The following is a 19,994-nucleotide window of genomic DNA, read 5'->3' on the forward strand; positions in this document are numbered from 1 at the left end:
TGTTCAAATTAAATAACATTGATAATTATACTGTACATGTTCAAGTTTTTCTTGACCATGATAATATAATACGGGTCACGACTGAATAATACATGCTTGTATATTAAAATTCAATACATACCTATTTAATCAGGATAATATTACACTAATTATTTATTAACTATAATGATTTACAAGTTAGGCCAAAAAAATTATAATTAACTATGAATTAATTAGTAATTAGGTCATGAAACTCAAATTCATTTAAATAATAATTTATAAATATTAATATAAATAATATATTTTACGAAATAATTATATTTATTAATTATTATATTTATTAATCATTAATATACTTGACGGATTTGAATGTTAGAATATTTTTTATAAATATAATTTTTGTTTGACTTAAAAATAACAAATACTTTTAAAATTGAAAACATAGTATGAAATATTTTTGAAGTCTTTAAAAAATATATATTTAAATAACAATAATAAAAAGTTGGTGAGTATAAATTGAAACAATTAATCTCTTTTAATTACATGGTTGAGAATTACGATAATACGAAGTATGAAGTGTATCATTTTATAATGAAGACATTGAGTGAAGGTGTTACTGTTGAAAACCAATATTAGGCACACAAAAAAATAATCCTAAATTATTATTTGGGAAAGATTCTTAATCAAATACATACACATATATTTTTTATCATTAACAGTTATGAATTCATACACCTGTCACATAATCAAACAAAACTTATTCATTTTACATCTTTAATTCTTTTTCAATATTGTATATCTTTTTTTATTATTACAATGCATTAACATGTCTATTGACTTTTGAAATATAAACAGAGTTTCTTCAAAAGGGAAAACACATTAAACTTTAAACTGTGTTTTCAACAAATAAGTCCCTTAACATTAATTTTTCCTTTTTTTTATTAATACTTAAATTTATGATATTGTTGCAATAAACCATTTCATCTGTACAATTATATATAGGCACTCAATTGCATAAATATTAACGTGTTCATAAGTACAACTTGTTTTGTCTGTGTATGGGTGAAGCAAGATAACCCTTATCATTTTAAATTTTAATAATTCCACGACATGTAACTCACTTTAATACGTCTCGTAAAAGCTTTAGCTAATCATCATTTAAATAAAGTAAATCGTAATCATCCAATCTTTTGGGCATGGTAAAGTTCTAACCGACATACATGCAAATATTTATTATAATAGCTTTTGAGCAAAAATGATACGTCATATTTTAATAACTGTAATTCTGTATTCATTAAAGATAAAAAAAAAGAATTTGTGGGTTAAAAATGTGCATAAGGCATTTAGAATTACAGACATTTTTTATTTTATTTTTTTTGTGAGACAGAGATTATTTGTGGAGAAACCAATGAAACATTGTGGTATGGTTGGCTGGCAGGAAAATATTTTATTAGGAAAATTGGCACTTGGAACGAGAGGAGCTTTTAATAGAGACATTAGGGTGGGTATAGATGTACTCTTACGTAAGTACGTGTGACATGGAAATCACGTTCAAACTCAGAATGTTCAAACTAAAGTAGTTAGGGTTTGTTTGGAGTTTAATTGCAACATTTAAACTAACTAACTTTCACCTTTTATCAAATATTATATTATATTGCTTCCTGGTTCTAGCTAAAATCCTATTCATTATTTGAAATGGCCAGTATGTATTACTGGTTGTTTGTGTACTATTTTTTCACTTTTAATTTACACTAAAATGCGAGCTTTCACAATATTTTCTATTTTTATTTCTTAAAAGTGATGTTTTTATTATTTATTTATAATGTCATGTAGAATTTAAAATATCACTGTATGCTATATTGACTTTCTTTTATACATAACCTATTTGATAACTTTGTGACTGCAAGAACTAAAATAACTTGAGGAATAAAATAATGTTTAGAAAAGGATAAGTAACTAAATTGAATATACATGTTAAAGAATTTTTTTTCTATTTTATTGATGATTCATTTCCAACTTAAACTAACATTGATAAATGAATTATGTTTCGGTTGGAGGAGCTCAGTCGTCTAATACCTCTACACTTCTCTTCCAATCTCTCGGTCGTCTGGTCACGCTTCTTACACTTCAGTTCCTCTGTGTGCGGGTAAGAGACCTGCGAAAGATTCTCCGATGCCAAAGTCAGCTTGAGAGCAATGGCGTTTTCAATGGAACAGTAATAAATGTGCGATAAATGCAACCTATCTACCACTCACCCTAGATCTATATTTATAGTTTTTGCTATGGGCTTGGGATTAGTGAAAAGTTAATCACGGCCCAAATTCAGCCCAATAGCTTTTAGCAACTACTTACCTTAATCTTAATCATAATCTGATTAATTGGCGATGTGGCCGGCCGGTCTCCCGATGTTAGGTCTTACAACCGGCCGCCCATATAGGCAATCTAGTTAATTGGCGGTATGGCCGGCCGGCCTCATATGAGTTGTTGTTCATCCGGATGGCGAGCGACAATGTCACGTAATTGGGTGGTCATTGGCCACATGGAGGTCTGGTCTATACTAGGGATGACAAAAAAATCCGTGTCCGTGGATATCCGCGGATAAAATCCGCGACGGATAGTTGGTACCCGCGGATATTTACTACCTACGGGTTACGGGTAGCGGGTTTTTTAATACCCGCTTATAAACGGGTCGGGTGCGGGTATTGTACTATCCGTACCCGCGGATATCCGCTACCTGCAAAACATAAAAATAAAAATTTAATTTATATTTTATTAAGTCAAATTTAATTAAAATTAACATTAATTTATATTTTATAAAGTTAAATATAATTAAAATTAAATTTTAATTTATTTTTAATTTAATATATATTATATTTTTTATATTTTTTGTAATTTTATTTAAATTTTATTATAATATTTTATAAAAAATATATATTTTTAAATATTTGCGGGGTATCCGCGGGTATCCACGGGTTTTAAAATATCCGCGGATATTTTTTAAGCGGATATCCGTGCGGGTAGCGGGTTGATTTTTTTTGTCGGGTCGGGTTGCGAGTAGGCACTATCCGTGCCCGACCCGACCCGTTGCCATCCCTAGTCTATACGCTGCTGCCTGGTCCCCCCGAATGACGAGCGGCAAGATTGCGTAATTGGATAGTCATTGGCCATACGAACGTCCGATCTATAAGCGGCCCGGTATCTACTGGTACAAATTACATCTAAAAATGTTCCATTTCTCTTGTTTTCTACTGCTTTAGATAACAGTGAAAAGAAAATTAGATATTTAAATAAAAACACATTGAACATAATAATATAACATGAAAATTTTAAATTTAAAAATTATGATCATTGTCTAATCATACCACGAAAAAAAATTATACAACATATAAAAAATTATTTCAATTCTTTATTTTTGACATCAAGTATACTCATACTATCCAAAATTTAACTATACTTTACAACACTCTACTATAATAAGAACCTAGAAAAAAATCAAACATAATATTTTAAACTTACAAAAAAATCATAGAATTAGAGTACATTATATAGGTACCAACACTCACTTTTTTACTTATCATATGAAATATGAGACTTTCACAATATTATTTTCATCATATTCAGCAAACTCTGCAATTATTAAAATAAATGTATCTTCCTTGTCTACACCAACAATTATATCCTTATTTAAAATTAAACCATCTTAATATCATACAAAATTTAATAAATTGTTTTTTAACTGGATTTTGTTTGATTTTTTTTAATAAATACCATTTTTACAAACAAATATTATTAAACTGCATACAAAGTTTATTTGGTCGTTAAGATGATTTTTCTATTGAACCAGATTCGTGTTTAGAATTATCCAGTAATAAAGTTTACAGTTTTAAATCTATTGTTCAAATTCAATAACATGAACCAAATATTAAGGAATGAAAGACTGTTAAAAATAATAATGAATTATTCAGCAATTTGTACACTGAAATATTAACCTTTTATCGATTTAGATTAATGTATGATAAATAATATTTTTTTTTTCAATAACGATGTTGTAGCTTAAAATTAGATGTTATTTACACCTTGAATGATTTGCTAAAATTGGAACACAAGTTATTTCTAAGAAACCCCAGGTGAGATTGTCACCTACATTGAATAATTAAGGCTTTTTTCCCCAACTCGTTTAAACAATAAAAAATAGAAACTGTAAACACTAAAACATAATTACAATTATCTTAAATTGATAAATAAACAAAATTGTGGATAAGAATTAAAATGTCAATACTGTGTAAAAGAATTTAGGGAATAAAACTATAAAAATGACAAAAAATGCATAACTTATAATACAAAAAGAACCAAAATTACAAATAAATATGTTTTAAAAGCCAATAATAAGAGTAGAACTATTAAACAGTTAAAACTTTTTTTTTATCAAAGAAAGATTAAGATGTTAATTTTTTTTATGTAACTTACGTTGAAGTTATAACCTATTAATGTTCGTAGTGAAAAAAAGAAAGCTATAAAAAAGTTAATCGCAAAAAAGGAGAACTTGTATTTAGAGTTTTAGATTAGAACCAGAATTTTGCTACCTTTCATAACAATGAAAGAAAGCAATGACAAATTGCAAATTGTTAACACTCTGAATTAGATCACATGGTTGGGTCTCCTTCAACACCTTTCTTTTTCTTTTTTTCATTTATGCCCCATGTGTTTGATTAATTGCCTTGAGTTCCAATTATCTTCTTTATAACTGTTTTTTGAAAGACAAAAAAAGAAAGAATTGTAATGCTATACATAATCAATTAAAAAAATTAAATAAAAATGTACAACTAGAATAAACACATGTTAGATTGATTATACTGTTCTGAAAAGAAAAAAAAAGTTAGAGACCCATGAAGATCATTACTGAAGTGTGAAAAATAATTTTTTTGGTGCTATTTTGGGCCAGAATAAGTTTTTTCAAGGAATTTCTTCCTACACGTCTTCCTCTATTCTCTCTTCCCCCATTATTGATATCTCTATTCATGATGTCCTACTACCAAAAGGTACAAACTGGCTCTTGCTCATGTTTTCAATGTCACCTCTCGTTTTAAGGTATGAGACAATAAGTATATTTGTAATTACCTAAATGGTTTTGATCATTCATATAAAAATGCTTGTTTGAAAATCGTATTCGAAGTATAAGAAGATAATGACGAAGTGTTATGATTATTGAAATTAATGAATGAATTTATGAAGATGGAATTGATGTTGATTTTAGTCTATCATATCATTACTCAAGCATTTAGACTTTCTAAAACAACTTATTGAATCCCGCCATACAGACAAAATCACTAGTGATTAACCCTTAGGTTCGCTAAAATTATTAACACAGAAAAAAAATGTTCATATTTGAAGCACTAATCATCATTCACTATTGAGACGCGTAATAATACCCATCTAGATAGAAATGTTAATACACTATATACAAGTAATGCATTGAGTAATTTGAAGGCTAAGAGGTTTGGGTGTTGTATTCTTGAGAGCTTCATGGTGTTTTTCAAGGCTAAGAGGACTAGTTTTCATACATTCATGATTTTGTTTTGCAAGGGCGATTATTTATCGCAGTTTAGTTCAGTGTTCAGTTTATTGTTGGTTTAAGATTATAATTTGAAAACCATGATGAATTTTTTAGCCAATATGATGTTTATGCTTCTATTGTTTAGCTTGAGTTTCCATTTCAGTTTGCTATCAACTCTATATGCATAAGTCTGGTATTATCTCTTCTAAGCATGCTATTTACTCTCGTTTTTTGTATAGCTCATTGTTTCATTGGTTTCACTCTCTTGTGTTATGTTATTTCTATTTTTCTCTGTAGTAAACTCAGTTTTAGCTATTGTTTAATAAGTGTGTTGTTATGCAAACTCCTTTAAGTTCACTTTTAATTTATGGTGTCCGATCTTAAGTTTTAGTTGCAAGGTTGTGGTTAGTGTTGTTTATAAGTGTTATTTGCATAATTTCATTTGGCTTTTTTATCACAATGAGCATTGACTAGGCCACTCATTCTGTTTTTATTGTTGTCTTTCATCTTCCTTGTTAACTTTGCAATGATTAATTTTAACTCTGCATAACTAATGACTAATTTCCCTTTTTTTTAATTTAGTCATTATTATAATACTATTTAAATAATTAATAAATAATGAACTATTTATACTATGTGTCACTTTGTAGTTTTTTTTTTCTTAATTTAAAAAAAATATTTATGTATGAATAGAATATTGTGTCATATGATAATAGTACTGTTACATATTATATGCAATTTAATTTGTATATTTATTGTGTTTTATTCAATTTAGTCAAAATAATTGTTTTAAATAGGATAATTTTAAAGGGACTAGGTTTAAGTTTTAAATAAATATTATATTGATATTTTTATTAAAATTTACATTTTAATTAAATATTTTTTATTTATAGTGTTTAAATTAAAAGAAAATTTTAAGAGCGAGAATTAATACCACTATTTTAATCTTTTAAGAGGTTTAAAATCACGTAAAAATATTATTGTATGACACTTATTTAAGGATTTATGTAATTTTAAATACTTTATAACTTTTAAGCTTTCAAAATTTTAAATCAATGGTAGTTTTATCCCTTAAACTTTTCATTCTAATTTGGTATATAAACCTTCACACAATTCAATATTAGTGAAGAAAGAATCTTAGTTTCATGGTGTAAGATCTAGATTATAGTCCAACGTCAAGTAATAGTTGTTGCATAAGATAATTTGATTTCAAAAGTCAATGTTCACATCCCAAATATTAATAATATAAAAAATGCATATTATCTATTTCATTACCTCTAGATTTTTTATTAATAATAATTTATGTAAATAATTATATTTTATCTCTAAGTTGATAAATATTAAAATTAATTATTTTGATTATTGAGTGAGTAATCCGACTCTCATTTGAAAGTGGTGACCTGTTTGTATGTCCGAGTGAAAGTTGACCATCTTATTTATTAAGAGCTATTGGTAATTTTATAATGTGCCTCAATCAGCACTTATTAATTATCCAACACAATAATAACGATTGAGAGCATAAATTTCACGTGGAGATGAAGGTGGGTGGTGGAATAACATTCCCTTTTCCTTTAGCAAAAGAAGAAAATAAATAAAAACAAGAACCATTCATATTTCATCACTAACTTCACTTAACTTCTTCACTTTCTCTTCTCTAAAAAGGAAGGATAATAAGGAAAATGATGTCGTCGCTGTTGAACCCTTCCTTCTCCACTCTCCCAAATCATTCGATTTCAATCCCTAATAATAAAAACCGCTGCGCCTCCACGCTAGTGTCATGCACCTCCTCTACATTCGATCCCTCCTCCTCCCACCTCAACACCACCACCAACCACCCCCCTCCTTCGCCTCCGCCGCCAAACATCAAGGACGAGGCGCGCCACCACCGCGCCGGCGGCGCGCACAACTTTACGGCGAAGTATGTTCCCTTCAACGCGGGCTTTGACTCGACGGAATCGTACTCGCTCGATGAAATCGTGTACCGCAGCCGCTCCGGGGGTCTCCTGGACGTGGAGCACGACATGGAGGCGCTGAAGAGATTCGACGGCGCGTACTGGCGGACGCTATTCGACTCGCGCGTGGGGAAGACGACGTGGCCGTACGGGTCCGGTGTGTGGAGCAAGAAGGAGTGGGTTCTGCCGGAAATCGACCCCGATGACATCGTGAGCGCCTTCGAAGGCAACTCGAACCTCTTCTGGGCGGAAAGGTTTGGGAAAGAGTGCGCCGGAATGAACGATTTGTGGGTGAAGCACTGCGGAATCAGCCACACCGGAAGCTTTAAGGATCTCGGCATGACGGTGCTCGTCAGCCAGGTCAACCGTCTACGGAAGATGAACCGACCGGTGGTCGGCGTGGGCTGCGCCTCCACCGGCGACACCTCGGCCGCGCTCTCGGCGTACTGCGCGATGGCGGGAATCCCCTCCATCGTGTTCCTCCCGGCGAACAAAATCTCGACCGCGCAGCTAATCCAGCCGGTTTCGAACGGTGCTCTGGTGCTGAGCATCGACACCGATTTCGACGGGTGCATGAAGCTGATTCGTGAGATAACCGCGGAATTGCCGATTTATTTAGCGAATTCGTTGAACAGTTTGCGGCTGGAGGGGCAGAAAACTGCTGCGATTGAGATTCTACAGCAGTTCAACTGGGAGGTTCCGGATTGGGTGATTATTCCCGGGGGCAATCTGGGAAACATTTATGCGTTCTACAAGGGATTCAAGATGTGCAAGGATTTGGGGCTTGTGGAGAAGATTCCGAGGCTTGTATGTGCTCAGGCTGCGAATGCCAACCCTTTGTATTTGTACTACAAGAATGGGTGGAATGACTACAAGGCTGTGAAGGCGAAAACTACTTTTGCTTCTGCGATTCAGATTGGTGACCCTGTTTCTATAGACAGGGCGGTCCATGCTCTGAGGAACTCGGAGGGGATTGTGGAGGAGGCCACAGAGGAGGAGTTAATGGATGCCACGCAGCAGGCTGATACTACTGGAATGTTTACGTGTCCGCACACTGGGGTGGCTCTCAGGGCTCTCATCAAGCTCAGGAATAGTGGGGTTATTGGACCCAGAGAGAGGGTTGTGGTGGTCAGCACTGCCCATGGCTTGAAGTTTGCGCAGACTAAGATTGATTATCACACTGGGGCAATTCCTGGAATGGGCCGTTTTGCCAACCCTCCCGTTTCTGTTAAGGCCGATTTTGGCTCTGTCATGGATAAGCTCAAGGACTTCTTGCATGATAAATCCCCCAAGTCTAACATCTCTTGACCCACTGCCGCTGCCAAGTAAGTTAAGCTTTCTTTCCGCTTTTCATTTCATCAATCACATCAAATAAATCTTTTCAATTTAAGTTATTCATAGAAGTTTAGCTATTGGGTTTCAGATTTTGTACCATCATATGAATGAATAGTTTCTTTTTTTCTCCTTTTCTTTTGTATTTTGCCACTAACAATATCCCCCTCAAATGCTTAATTCCTTTCCCTCTTTAGCCCACCCACACACACCATCCCATTGCAATACTAATATTGGTATCTTTTTATTTGCAAAAAAACATACTTGATTATTTTACCGTCAAACACGATTACGTCCTTAATGATACATTTGACTAAAAAACGAAAATGAGAGGTCGCGGAAAATTTCATGTTTGCGCTTTTTCTGGCGGCCAACTATTCATTTAAATCTTTACAAATCGTTTGATTAGTTTGAATTTATAACGGTTTTTACTTGTTTTTTTATAAAAAATGGCGATTATCCGTGACCAATTTTGTATGATTACGCAAACAACGTACAACTTCTCTACGTGACTATCACCAGGACATTTGAACCCATACGGCTTTACAACCACTACCAAACCAAATAACCATTGTTCCTCCATCATAATTGTACCCAATAAGTAATGCTACATATAAATAATCTGCTTCTGGCTCACAATTTTGCAGTCGCTGAGGGTAGAAGTTGGTAAAAAGAAAAGGAAAACCACGTAACTCTGAGAGGTTCTCCCTGCACCTCACTAATATCGCACCTTCTTTCTTTTTTCTATTTACAACTCTACCCTTCTCAAAAATAATATTTTACTTTAAAAAAGCTGAATCGCATTTCAGATTAGCTCACAATATTTTTCCTCCCACACTTTTTTCCTCCTCCCTCATCACTTTTGTGTGCAGCTACACTTGGAACTGCACTTGGAACTGCCAATGAAGCTAGCTGCATTTCGATCTGCAGTTTACGGTGGTCACACTTGAAACCGTGCTTGCATTTTTAGGGTTTCTTTATTACTTTATCTTCTTTTGCTATATTTAATTAAATTTGTTTAAAATTTATAAATTGTATTTGTTCATATTATTTATTATTTAGTATTTTTGATATTTATTTATAGTATTAAATTTGTTTTAAAAATATATGTATGAAATATTATGTTAGTATATTTAATTTATTTTGGTTAATATTTTATATAATTTTTTGTTAATATTTTATATTTATATATTTTATTTTTATGTTATGTTTTATGATTAAATAATATTGAATATGTTTTTGAAATATCTTTTAATTTTTTGATTTATTTGTTATTTTATTTTAAAGTAAAAAAAAAAATAAGAAGAAGGAAGGGAGTGTATGTAGAACAATAAAATGAAATTTATAGTTGTTAGTGGTTATGAAATCATTAACTCATCATTAATTTTTATTTGATTTTAATAAATGATTTAATAAATGAAAAACAAATATGTAAAATGGGAGGAACAGGTGTAACTTTCTCTCTTCCGATTGCTGAATTCAAACCATTCTAGTCTAATTCAAACAAAATATAGGGGACGCCGTGAAAGCACACTCTTCCAAGTCAATCAGTAATTTACTTTCGTCCAGATAAAAATGAATTTTATTTTATTGTCACGATAAATTAATCCCTAACTTAAAAAAACAACCTATATCCTTTGTTCGTCTAGGAATATCGAAGTTTAACTAAAATAAAAAGTCTTGGACCACATGACTGTGCAGACTGTTTTTTTTTCAAGATTAATTAGGTCAGAAGACGCAGGATCACATCTATTTTTGCTTGTTATCCGAAAAGCAATAAAAATTAAGACGGGAAACAAAAAGATGAATAAAGGATACAGCATGTAGAAGCATGCATTTCCTTGAATTGAAAATGAAGTTGTCGGCAAAGCAATAACGAGATGATAAGCTTAAAGAGTACAAATAGAGGGCGCAATGTCTAAATCAAGAATAATCATAAAGTGAAATGGTCTTGTCATCAGATACACTAGCAAGACGAGCACCTCGCGCATCAGTCCCTCCAGGTGGTCTAAAAGCCACTCCCCATACCTGGTCTGTATGGTTGCTCATTGTCTGCACAGATGCCCTCATGCTAAGATCCCATAGCCTTACCGATCTATCACTTGAACCTGAGGCAATGGCCGCCCCATCTGGGCTCACATCCACACAAAGTACCCAACTAGCGTGACCTGACATGGTCCCAACTAAAGCTTTCCCCTCAGCATCATACATGTGGATGTTACCATCGTCCGATGCTGTAAACAGTACCCTTGGATCATAAGGAGAATAAACAAGAGACCGCACGGCCATGAAGTGACCTTCAAGGTGATGTAAAAATTTGGCACGAGGAACATCAAAAACAGAAATGGTGCCATCCATCGAACCACAAGCAAGTCGTTTCCCATCAGGACTCCATGCAACTGACAGCACAAATTTCTTGCTACCACTCTTGTCTGTGGGCTTGGGTCCTTCTGGACGGGGAATTGATAATGTGGCAACAAGTTCCCATGTTGAAGTGTCCCAAAGCTTGACTGATGCACTACCCCCACCAGCAACTGCTAGAATAGAACCCTGAAGGTACGAAACTATGGATGATCAAATAATTATTCTTTGGTAAAAAGGATAAGTTTTAAGACTTGGGATGAAATGCCCATTTTTGTTAGTAACATATCACTTGGCAATGGATGACTTCTGCTTTATTGCAAATTCCAAATTCATGGTGGAATGATTACAATTTCCATAGAAGGGGAAGGTAAATACTACAGTGAATCAACAGAACAAGGCACAGATAATCTTAGTAGTTTGAAGCGTATAAATTGGGGAGTTTAACAAGTCCCTTCATGCAATACTGAATATTTGGGGATTGGGATTTCATGCTTGTAATAATTTCATACATTCTTTAAGAATGTTGACCAAAAATAGTGGATTATTTTTCTCATAAATGTTCACATAAAACTGATCCTGGAGGTTTTCACCTCATTTTAACTTTAACAGCTAACAAATGACCCCAGGTATACGGTATCCTTCGAAAAAACATTTACCGTGACTGCAGAATCAAACATATGCAAACTCCAAAATAGTGAAGATCCTCTATGCGACAAAAAAACTTCGTAACATTGAACATGGTAGTAGTCTTAAACAGAAAAAAAGAAGAAGCATGAGAGCTGAAGATATAATTATATATTACTACAGACACCTGCAGTTAGTACAATTATAAGTTAACAAATAAAATCATGTCAAGCAGAAATTAAGTATGCAAAAATTGCCAATGTACTAGTGCCGACTAAAATAATACAAGAGGTCATTTCAACACGTATGGAACAATTGGGAAACCTAGCTATCAAGGTTGTTGAATCCAGATACAAATGATGTATCGGAGAGGCTACTTTTTTTATTATAAACCGTTTTGTATAGTGAATTGTAAAACTCGTGAACATTTAAAAAAGGGTTTAATTGCTTCCTTTGTCCCCAGTTTGGTTGAATTGTGTCAAATTCATCCTCATTTTTAAAAAAGTTTCATTGTCGTCCTCACGTGATGTAAAAGTTTCATTGTCGTCCTCACGTGGTGTAAAAGTGTCAATTGAATCCAAACATAGAAAAAATTTGTGTCAAAGTAGTCATTTTTCCTATATCTTTGTGTCTTCCTTTCATACAATCAAGTACAGATATTCATTTTACCTTATCCAATTTAAGGCTTTTCATAGCTCCAGAAAAGTGACATATGAAAGGAAGACACAGAGATATAGGAAAAATGACTACTTTAACACAAATTTTTTCTATGTTTGGATTCAATTGACACTTTTATACCACGTGAGGACGACAATGAAACTTTTTTAAAAATGAGGATGAATTTGACACAATTCAACCAAACTGGGGACAAAGGAAGCAATTAAACCTTTAAAAAAATAACATACACTTGAGTATAACACATACAAACATGCAAATATAAAAATAATAACAACACATAATAAAAAAGAGTGGCTGTAAGTGCATTTATGCACCCAATTTGAACAACACAACCTCCAGAAAAACTGTCCCAGCTATTCCTACAACATGGGTAGAGAATCTTAACTTCTTATACTATATGAATCGTGTATCATATGATACTGATGGCAGCTATGACAAGAAAAGGACAAAAGACAATAGAGCAAAAAACCCATTTTGAAATAAAACCAATATAACATGCAGAGTTTTCATTGAAAGTGATTTTTTTCTACTTTGGCCAGCAACTTTTTCTATTATAATCGCGTAAATTTCTTTGTACCAAGAAAAATTAATGAAACATGCATTCACACAAGGGAAGTTTGTATTTGTTTTGGGCCCATTCCCACAAAATATATTAAATAGTTGCAGGGTAGGATGGAAACCTTCTCTCCAAAAAACTGTCATTTTCAGTATACATCTCTGTGAACTAGATAGCTCTTATGCAAGACAAATTAACATAACACAAGCAATTTCCACTTGTTTTAGACTCACTAATCCCATTCTTACAGTTTTGTCGTTTATGGTATACATTTTGCACTAAATACCTCTTGCTCAAGGAAAAGTAATAAACACGGGCAGTTTCTACTTGTTTTAGACTTGTAAGCCCATTCCAACAATATCTTAAAAAGGTGGCTGAGTAAGAAATAAAACCCTGCAGAAAACTAGATTCATTTGCATAACAAAGTCTTGATTAAGAAACAGTCCACCACTTTTTCATAAGCTACAACAATCATCATTAAGAAACATGTATAAGTCAATACGAGAATTATCTAGAATGTAAATACTTCGAGCCCTGGCCTAACATACGGATTTTTCTTACTCAGGGTTCACGAAGCACGTCGAATCAGAATTAAAACAACGATTAATCACAAACATTCCCAGTTCTCCACGAAAATTTAACCTCAGAACTAATCAAGAGTCTTCATAAAAGACAAGCCAGCATGGCATTTTCACACACGAGTTCCCTTTTTGGTTGATAAATTTCAGTGTATTAGGTTAAGGGCAACGAACAAGACAAGAGCTAGTTTGAGACAATTGCATAAGGTAAAGAGAGGAAAAAGGCTATACCTTGGGATCGAAACGCATTTGCCAGACTTCGGAGGGAGGGGCCTCGAGGGTGGCGACGGTAGCATTGGAATCGACATCGAAGACGCGGACGAAGCTGTCGAGGGAAGATGAGGCGGCGAGGGAGCCTAGAGGGTGGGCAGCGACGGAGGCGACGCCAAGGCAGTGGCCGGTGTTGGTGCGGTCCAAAAGGAGGTCGTCGGAGCGCCAGAGCCTGACGGTCTCGTCGAGGGAACCGGTTAGGAGGAGCGGTGGGCGGTTGGCGGTTGCGGGTACCCATGTGACCGCCCAGACGGAATCATCGTGCGCGTTCTCCACCGATTTGATTCCACCCAGCTTCATCCTTATTTTCTTCGAAACTGAACTGAACTCAATTCTACTCTCTGCTCTGATACTCTCTATTACGCCTATGCTATGCTCTTTTCTCACTCCATGTCGGCTATGGACTTTTCTTCAACTCTGGTTGACTCTCATGGGCCTAAGGTCCTAGGCCCAATTTCATTACCTCCACCCCTACACGTCTCTTCCTCCACCTCCCCAATTTTTTAAAATGCCAATTATATCCTTCTAAAATGACAATTATATCCTCAAAAGTTAAAAGGAACACTGTCTCTGGACGGATGACATCCTTCAACGGATGTCGACATCCGTTCATCCGTTTCGCCTTAAACGGATGTTGACATCCGTTGAAGGATGTCATCCGTCCAGAGGCAGTGTTCCTTTTAGGTTTCGTTTTTATTTTACTACGTTTTGCGGCTCATGCAAGGATTATAGGCTTGGATATTCAAAGGATTATTAGAAGTATGGGAAGAGTTTAGGGTTTAGAATTATAGGAAGGATTATGACTACGTACCTGGAGAGGAACCACGACAAGGACACTACACCATAAACGCACTGCACCGAGAACAAGAGGAAGATTGCTTGATAATTCTTTTCACGATCACCAAGCTTTGCAGAAAAATATTTTACTCATACAAGGAACTAGGTAGGTTATCAGTGAAATATGTTATAAATGAATAAAATTAAAAAACAATAATTTTAAAAATAAAATTTTACTGAGGGGCAAAATAGTAAAGGAAAGGTGGAGGAAGGGGCAAAAAGGTAAAGGGGAGGTGGAGGAAGAGATGTGTGGGGGTGGAGGGAGCAACTCCCCTTTTTTATTCATTAAAATTATTCATTTTAGAAATAAGATTGAGAAAAATTAATTATTTTCGATAAATTTAGAGAAAAAAATTATACCCTAATTGAGTTTTGGTTTGGTTACATTTACTATTCATATTTACAATCGTCCGACCATGTGTTATTTATGGCTTGAGACTATAACTTTACGAGTTAGTATATGATAATTGATAATGAAGGATAATTGTTTAGTTTTATATGAGTTGCACTATTAAATTTAATTTAATAATTTAGTTTTTATATTTAAACTTTTAATCATTTTGATCTTTATATTTTTCTTTTTTTTTTCGGAGTTAACGTCCATTCGTAAATAATCACATATTAATTTAATAAAAAATTTAATTAATAAGTTAGGTTTTATATTTTTCTTCATACTCAATTAAAGTCCTATAAATTTTACATGGGTAAAATAAAGTCTTCTTTTTGTAAAATTAATAAAAATTTACAATTAAATTTATGTGTCTATCTTGGATAGTGTAACATACAAAAAATGAAAGTCTTGGAATTACGACATGAATGAATCCATCTTAATAGGATTATGTGGTTAAAAAAAAATTAATTGAATAAAAAAATATAAAGACAAAAATGAATTTTATATCTAAATATAAAACCAAAATACTAATTAAGTTTTTTTAATTAATTTGATATATGATTGTCTTCTAAAAATAATATTAATATCAATTTAATAAAAAATAACACATTGATTTTATTCAACAAATATTGAGATTCAATAACAACTATACTTGTTAATTTATTTTTAATTTATTTTAAATCTATTAAATAAATAGTCATATATATTTATATATTTTTTCATTTATATATTTCATTAAATTTTAATATCAATTATTGATAACAATATCAAAATTAAACAAATCCAAGTAATACTATTTATATTAAAATGTTTTTTTTTACTTTTTAAATTATTATTTTTTAATTCCTTATTTAAAAATAATAAAACTAAATATAAGTATAATGTTATTTTATTTTTTGTATTTATTGTTTTTAAACTCTTATTTTTAAATTTTATCAATAAAGGAGTAAGATTTAATTTTCGAAAAACTAGCTTCTGATTGATCTTTCATGGGTGATCGTGAACAGTAAACGAGTTTGGTAAATGAAGTTGGCTTGAATTTGTTTTTGAATTTTTTTAAAGGCCTTAATTGAGAAAAAAAATTATAAATAAGATCATTATGGTTAAGATTTTTTTTTTCCAAAATTCACATTTTTTTTCCATTTCAGGTGAATAAAATAAGAAAGATAAATTATTTGAAGGTATGAGAGAAAAAGGATATACTGGAGCGAAACGGAAAACCCTAGCCTGTTCTTAAACCCAAAAGTTGTAAAAGAGAACCAACATCCTCGCTTGGTCCTGGTACCGACGCAAAGCAACATACAAGTTAAATCACAAACATGGTTTGGTTTCAATGCGAAGATTGTGGAGACAACCTCAAAAAACCCAAGTTGTCGAGTCACTTTCGGACTTGCTCCGCTTACAAAGTTCTCATTCAATCCCATTTTTCATCAATTCCCGTCACAATCTTTTGAATTTGTAATGCTCATTTTTTTTTTCTGTTATGCAGTTGTCGTGCATTGACTGTGGGGAAATATTTGGGCGTGACACCGTTCAGGATCACACACAGTGCATTACAGAAGCTGTGAGTCTCTCATTTATTTTCACTTTCCTGTCAATGGATCTTCCCCCGTCTCGTTTTTGTTCGATGCGTTTGTGTGCGTAGTTTTTTTTTTTTCAATCAATAAACGTTTTTTTTTTCTTGTTTAACTTCACCTCTTTAGTGCTGGGGATTTTTGGTTGATTTGATCTCGCTAGAGGAGCTTCTTGAAAGTTTCCTCACTGACGATTTTCAATATTTCTCTCTATTGTTGTTGTCTTGAAATTCAGAATTTTAATCTGAAGTGGGGGGCACGTTTTAGAGGATAGTGTGCATTTATGCAGTTTCCTTACTTTAGAGGAGTCAAATTTTTATTCATGTTGTTTGGATTTTTTGGTAGCATATGGATTTTCATCAAGTCTGTGAAATGTATGTCTTATTTTCTCTACACCTTCCACTTTTACTTTGATTTCCAGGAAAAGTATGGTCCAAAAGGCCAAGGCAAAACTCTGAGTGCTGCAACTGCCACGCCTAACAAGGATAACAAACAGAGGCCTGAAGTTGATATTAATGTGGGTTTATCTGAGCGGCCTCCTTGGTTCTGTAGGTATGTATTCTAATGGGTTCCCAGTATCATGGTTGTGGCCAGTGTGTTTACATTGCAGAATCAATGCCAATCAAGATGCTGCATTGTATTTTTTAAGAAGTTTTGAGATTTAGACTTCTATGTTCTTACTCAATGCATTTGAGTTTCTGTACCATGTCTTACGGGTTTCCTGGATCATAAAGGTTGTAGTTTATCTTTTGTGGTCTTTATGTAGTGTAAATAATGTGTGTAAAAGGGCACGGAGTTGAATGTGGATTACATGCGTTTTTTTACAGAAGTATGCATAACTTAATTAAAAGAAAAATTCAAATATGAGCTAATTCCTAATTATAAAACATATCAAATGGGGTTATTTGTTAAAAATCGTAATACCTCCATATCCTACTTACAAGATATTGCAGCTATACTCTGTGGGTACGGGAAGGATTGAGTTTTAAAATACATGCAGACAATTTTGTGGGTAATTATCCATATCATATCTGAACACAGAACTATTTGGTGAGTAAAATATCATATCTATTGTGGGTAATGCTTGTGGATACCCATGGGTCTGGAGTCCTATTGTCATCCTTATGCAAGAGGGAGAGGTTTAGTGTATAAGTTTAATGTAGGATGGTAATCCTATCTGATAAGATATATTCAGCTGGCTAATGATATTATTAGTGTTGATTGACTTCTAGCCTGCAAAGCAAGTCTGTGTTGGTGTCAATCTTTGTGAAAATGTATGCTAGTAAAATTCAGAACATCTTTGTTCTTTTAGTTGGTGTTGCCTACTTCATGTGAGTATGGTGCACTGCCTGCGCAGTGTTCACTCCCCCTTCCCTTCTGTTAAACGTGTATGGTAGAATCCTATAGATATAATAATTGATGATATTAGGATCAATTATATAGATTCTATATTTATGTTATTAGCTTAAAATAGGGTAATTGAATATTTAGTAATTATGTTCTGTCCTCTATAGACTGAATAGCTTTGCTGTGGTCTAAGTAAACACTGAATTCATCATATGCTTTATCGTTTTGTCTTCTCTCAACAATGTAGATTGTGAACTTTTTAAAAATAGAGTCAACTGCCAAAAGTGGCTAATTATCTGAGGGTCTGAGACACTCTTTGAAAAAGTGTGTTATAGTAATGAATTGTGCCTGGTATTATGTCCATAATCTTCACCAAGAAAGAATTTTTCTTATATTCTCTGTCATCTGTATGGTTATCTCATATTATGCTCTACTATTTGTGACTCTGCAGTCTTTGCAATACAACAACTACAAGTAAGCAAACACTTCTTCTCCATGCTGACGGAAAGAAGCACAGGGCAAAGGCGAGAGCATTCCATGCTTCAAAGCAGCAACCAATCCAGGCAGATAAATCTGCTACCGATGATGCTAAGACTGTTGTGGAGACTGGTCCTAATGACAAGGTGAGAGATGACAGTAATGTAGAGGTGCCAAAATTGAAGGAGTCTTCTACACAAAATGACTCCAAACAAGGGAATGGAACTTCTTCAGCAAAGAAAAAGAGGAAACTTGAAGCATTGGGGGATGGGAAATCTGTTGACCTTGTTAAAAAAAACAGGAATGACACTTCGGTTGACATGGGAAATGGAGAAGTAATTCAGGGTGAAAAAGCAACAGGAAAGAGCAATTTGAAGAAAGAAGGGATGTTAGAACCTTGCTGTACAATTGCTGTCAAAAATAAAATAAAATGGAAGAAATTTATCAAATCAGCCTTGAAATCAGTACGTGTTTTGAATCTCAGACTGGCATCCTTTCTTGTTTTTGTGCTTGATTTAGGACGGATTTATTTAGACTTGCTATGACATTACCATCTACAACGATCTTGCTCTAAATTTGGATTCTTGAATATTGGTCTATACGTCTAATTTCATTAGTGCACTTAAATGTGGATGGTTATTTTTATGTTTGTTACAGCATCCTGATGGAATTTTGAAGATGAAGAAACTTAGAAAAGTTGTTCTCAAAGCACTGCAAGAATCTGGCATTGCAGTGGATGAAGCTGAATTGAGCAAGGCGCTTGAGCAGAAGGTAAGCCATTATAATTGATTGTGTTTTTTTTTTTAACTAATCCTTTAAAAGCAATAATTATTGGTTTTCTTATGAAAAATTTGTGTGGACAGATCAATTCCAGCTCCAGATTTACAGTCGAGAACAAGTACGTGCGATTGGTGGCTAAAAACTGACCGATCCAGTTAGGGTTCTTATGACTAGGAGTCCTGCAATTTTTCCTAATTGTCTTGCTGCTTGGTAGACATTCATTCATGAAAAGATCCATATAGAAAAATTTTGGGAACGAATACATTGTTGTTGCTTTATGCAAATATTCAATTATTATTTTGTCTAAAATCCAAAAGAAGGGCTGAGAGATTTTTTTGGTTTGTTGAATTACAAGCAATTAATTGTAGAATCTGAAGAACGTAGTCTTATATATATATATATATATATATATATATATATATATATATATATATATATATATATATATTCTCCTGTAAGAACTCTTTTAAGACGTATTTAATAGTCAAGTCTTTTCATTATGTACTCTTTAATTGAAGGAAGCAAGTTTCATTTAAATCAGGTGTGTTTATACTTGTAGATGGCGAATATTCAGTACCTAGATCTTGCTTGATTTGCGGATCAGTTTTACACTACATCTTACATATATTTTTGTTATTAAACGTACTGTTTTTTACTTTTTAAAATGTATACAAATAAGCATAACATTCTTGAAAATGAGA

At 33.3% G+C, this 19,994-nt stretch overlaps 3 protein-coding genes across 4 annotated transcripts; 2 read left to right on the forward strand and 1 right to left on the reverse strand.

The window, feature by feature from the left end:
• The first annotated feature begins 7,106 nt into the window (after positions 1–7,106).
• On the forward strand, positions 7,107–9,890 carry LOC128194928 (threonine synthase 1, chloroplastic-like). Of its 2 annotated transcripts, XR_008246393.1 has the most exons (3): positions 7,107–8,810; positions 9,465–9,518; positions 9,690–9,890. XR_008246393.1 is itself a non-coding variant. In XM_052871471.1 (2 exons), the coding sequence occupies exon 1, from the start codon at positions 7,213–7,215 to the stop codon at positions 8,791–8,793; it is 1,581 nt and encodes a 526-aa protein (XP_052727431.1). In that variant the 5' UTR covers positions 7,107–7,212; the 3' UTR covers positions 8,794–8,810; positions 9,690–9,890. The 2 variants fall into 2 exon arrangements, 1 of the variants encoding a protein (XP_052727431.1); XM_052871471.1 differs by lacking the exon at positions 9,465–9,518.
• A 731-nt stretch (positions 9,891–10,621) lies between these two features.
• On the reverse strand, positions 10,622–14,299 carry LOC108336164 (WD repeat-containing protein VIP3). The gene is made up of 2 exons (XM_017572494.2): positions 13,849–14,299; positions 10,622–11,367 (listed from the first exon to the last, which is right to left on the reverse strand). Exons 1-2 carry the CDS (start codon positions 14,185–14,187, stop codon positions 10,741–10,743), a joined length of 966 nt encoding a protein of 321 aa, XP_017427983.1. The 5' UTR covers positions 14,188–14,299; the 3' UTR covers positions 10,622–10,740.
• A 2,001-nt stretch (positions 14,300–16,300) lies between these two features.
• On the forward strand, positions 16,301–19,663 carry LOC108337327 (UBP1-associated proteins 1C). Its single transcript, XM_017573828.2, has 6 exons — positions 16,301–16,521; positions 16,605–16,679; positions 17,111–17,241; positions 18,488–18,977; positions 19,171–19,284; positions 19,377–19,663. Exons 1-6 carry the CDS (start codon positions 16,435–16,437, stop codon positions 19,437–19,439), a joined length of 960 nt encoding a protein of 319 aa, XP_017429317.1. The 5' UTR covers positions 16,301–16,434; the 3' UTR covers positions 19,440–19,663.
• The last annotated feature ends 331 nt before the right edge of the window (positions 19,664–19,994 follow it).

This window comes from Vigna angularis, chromosome 1, assembly GCF_016808095.1.
Source record: "Vigna angularis cultivar LongXiaoDou No.4 chromosome 1, ASM1680809v1, whole genome shotgun sequence".
Taxonomy (NCBI): Eukaryota; Viridiplantae; Streptophyta; class Magnoliopsida; order Fabales; family Fabaceae; genus Vigna; species Vigna angularis.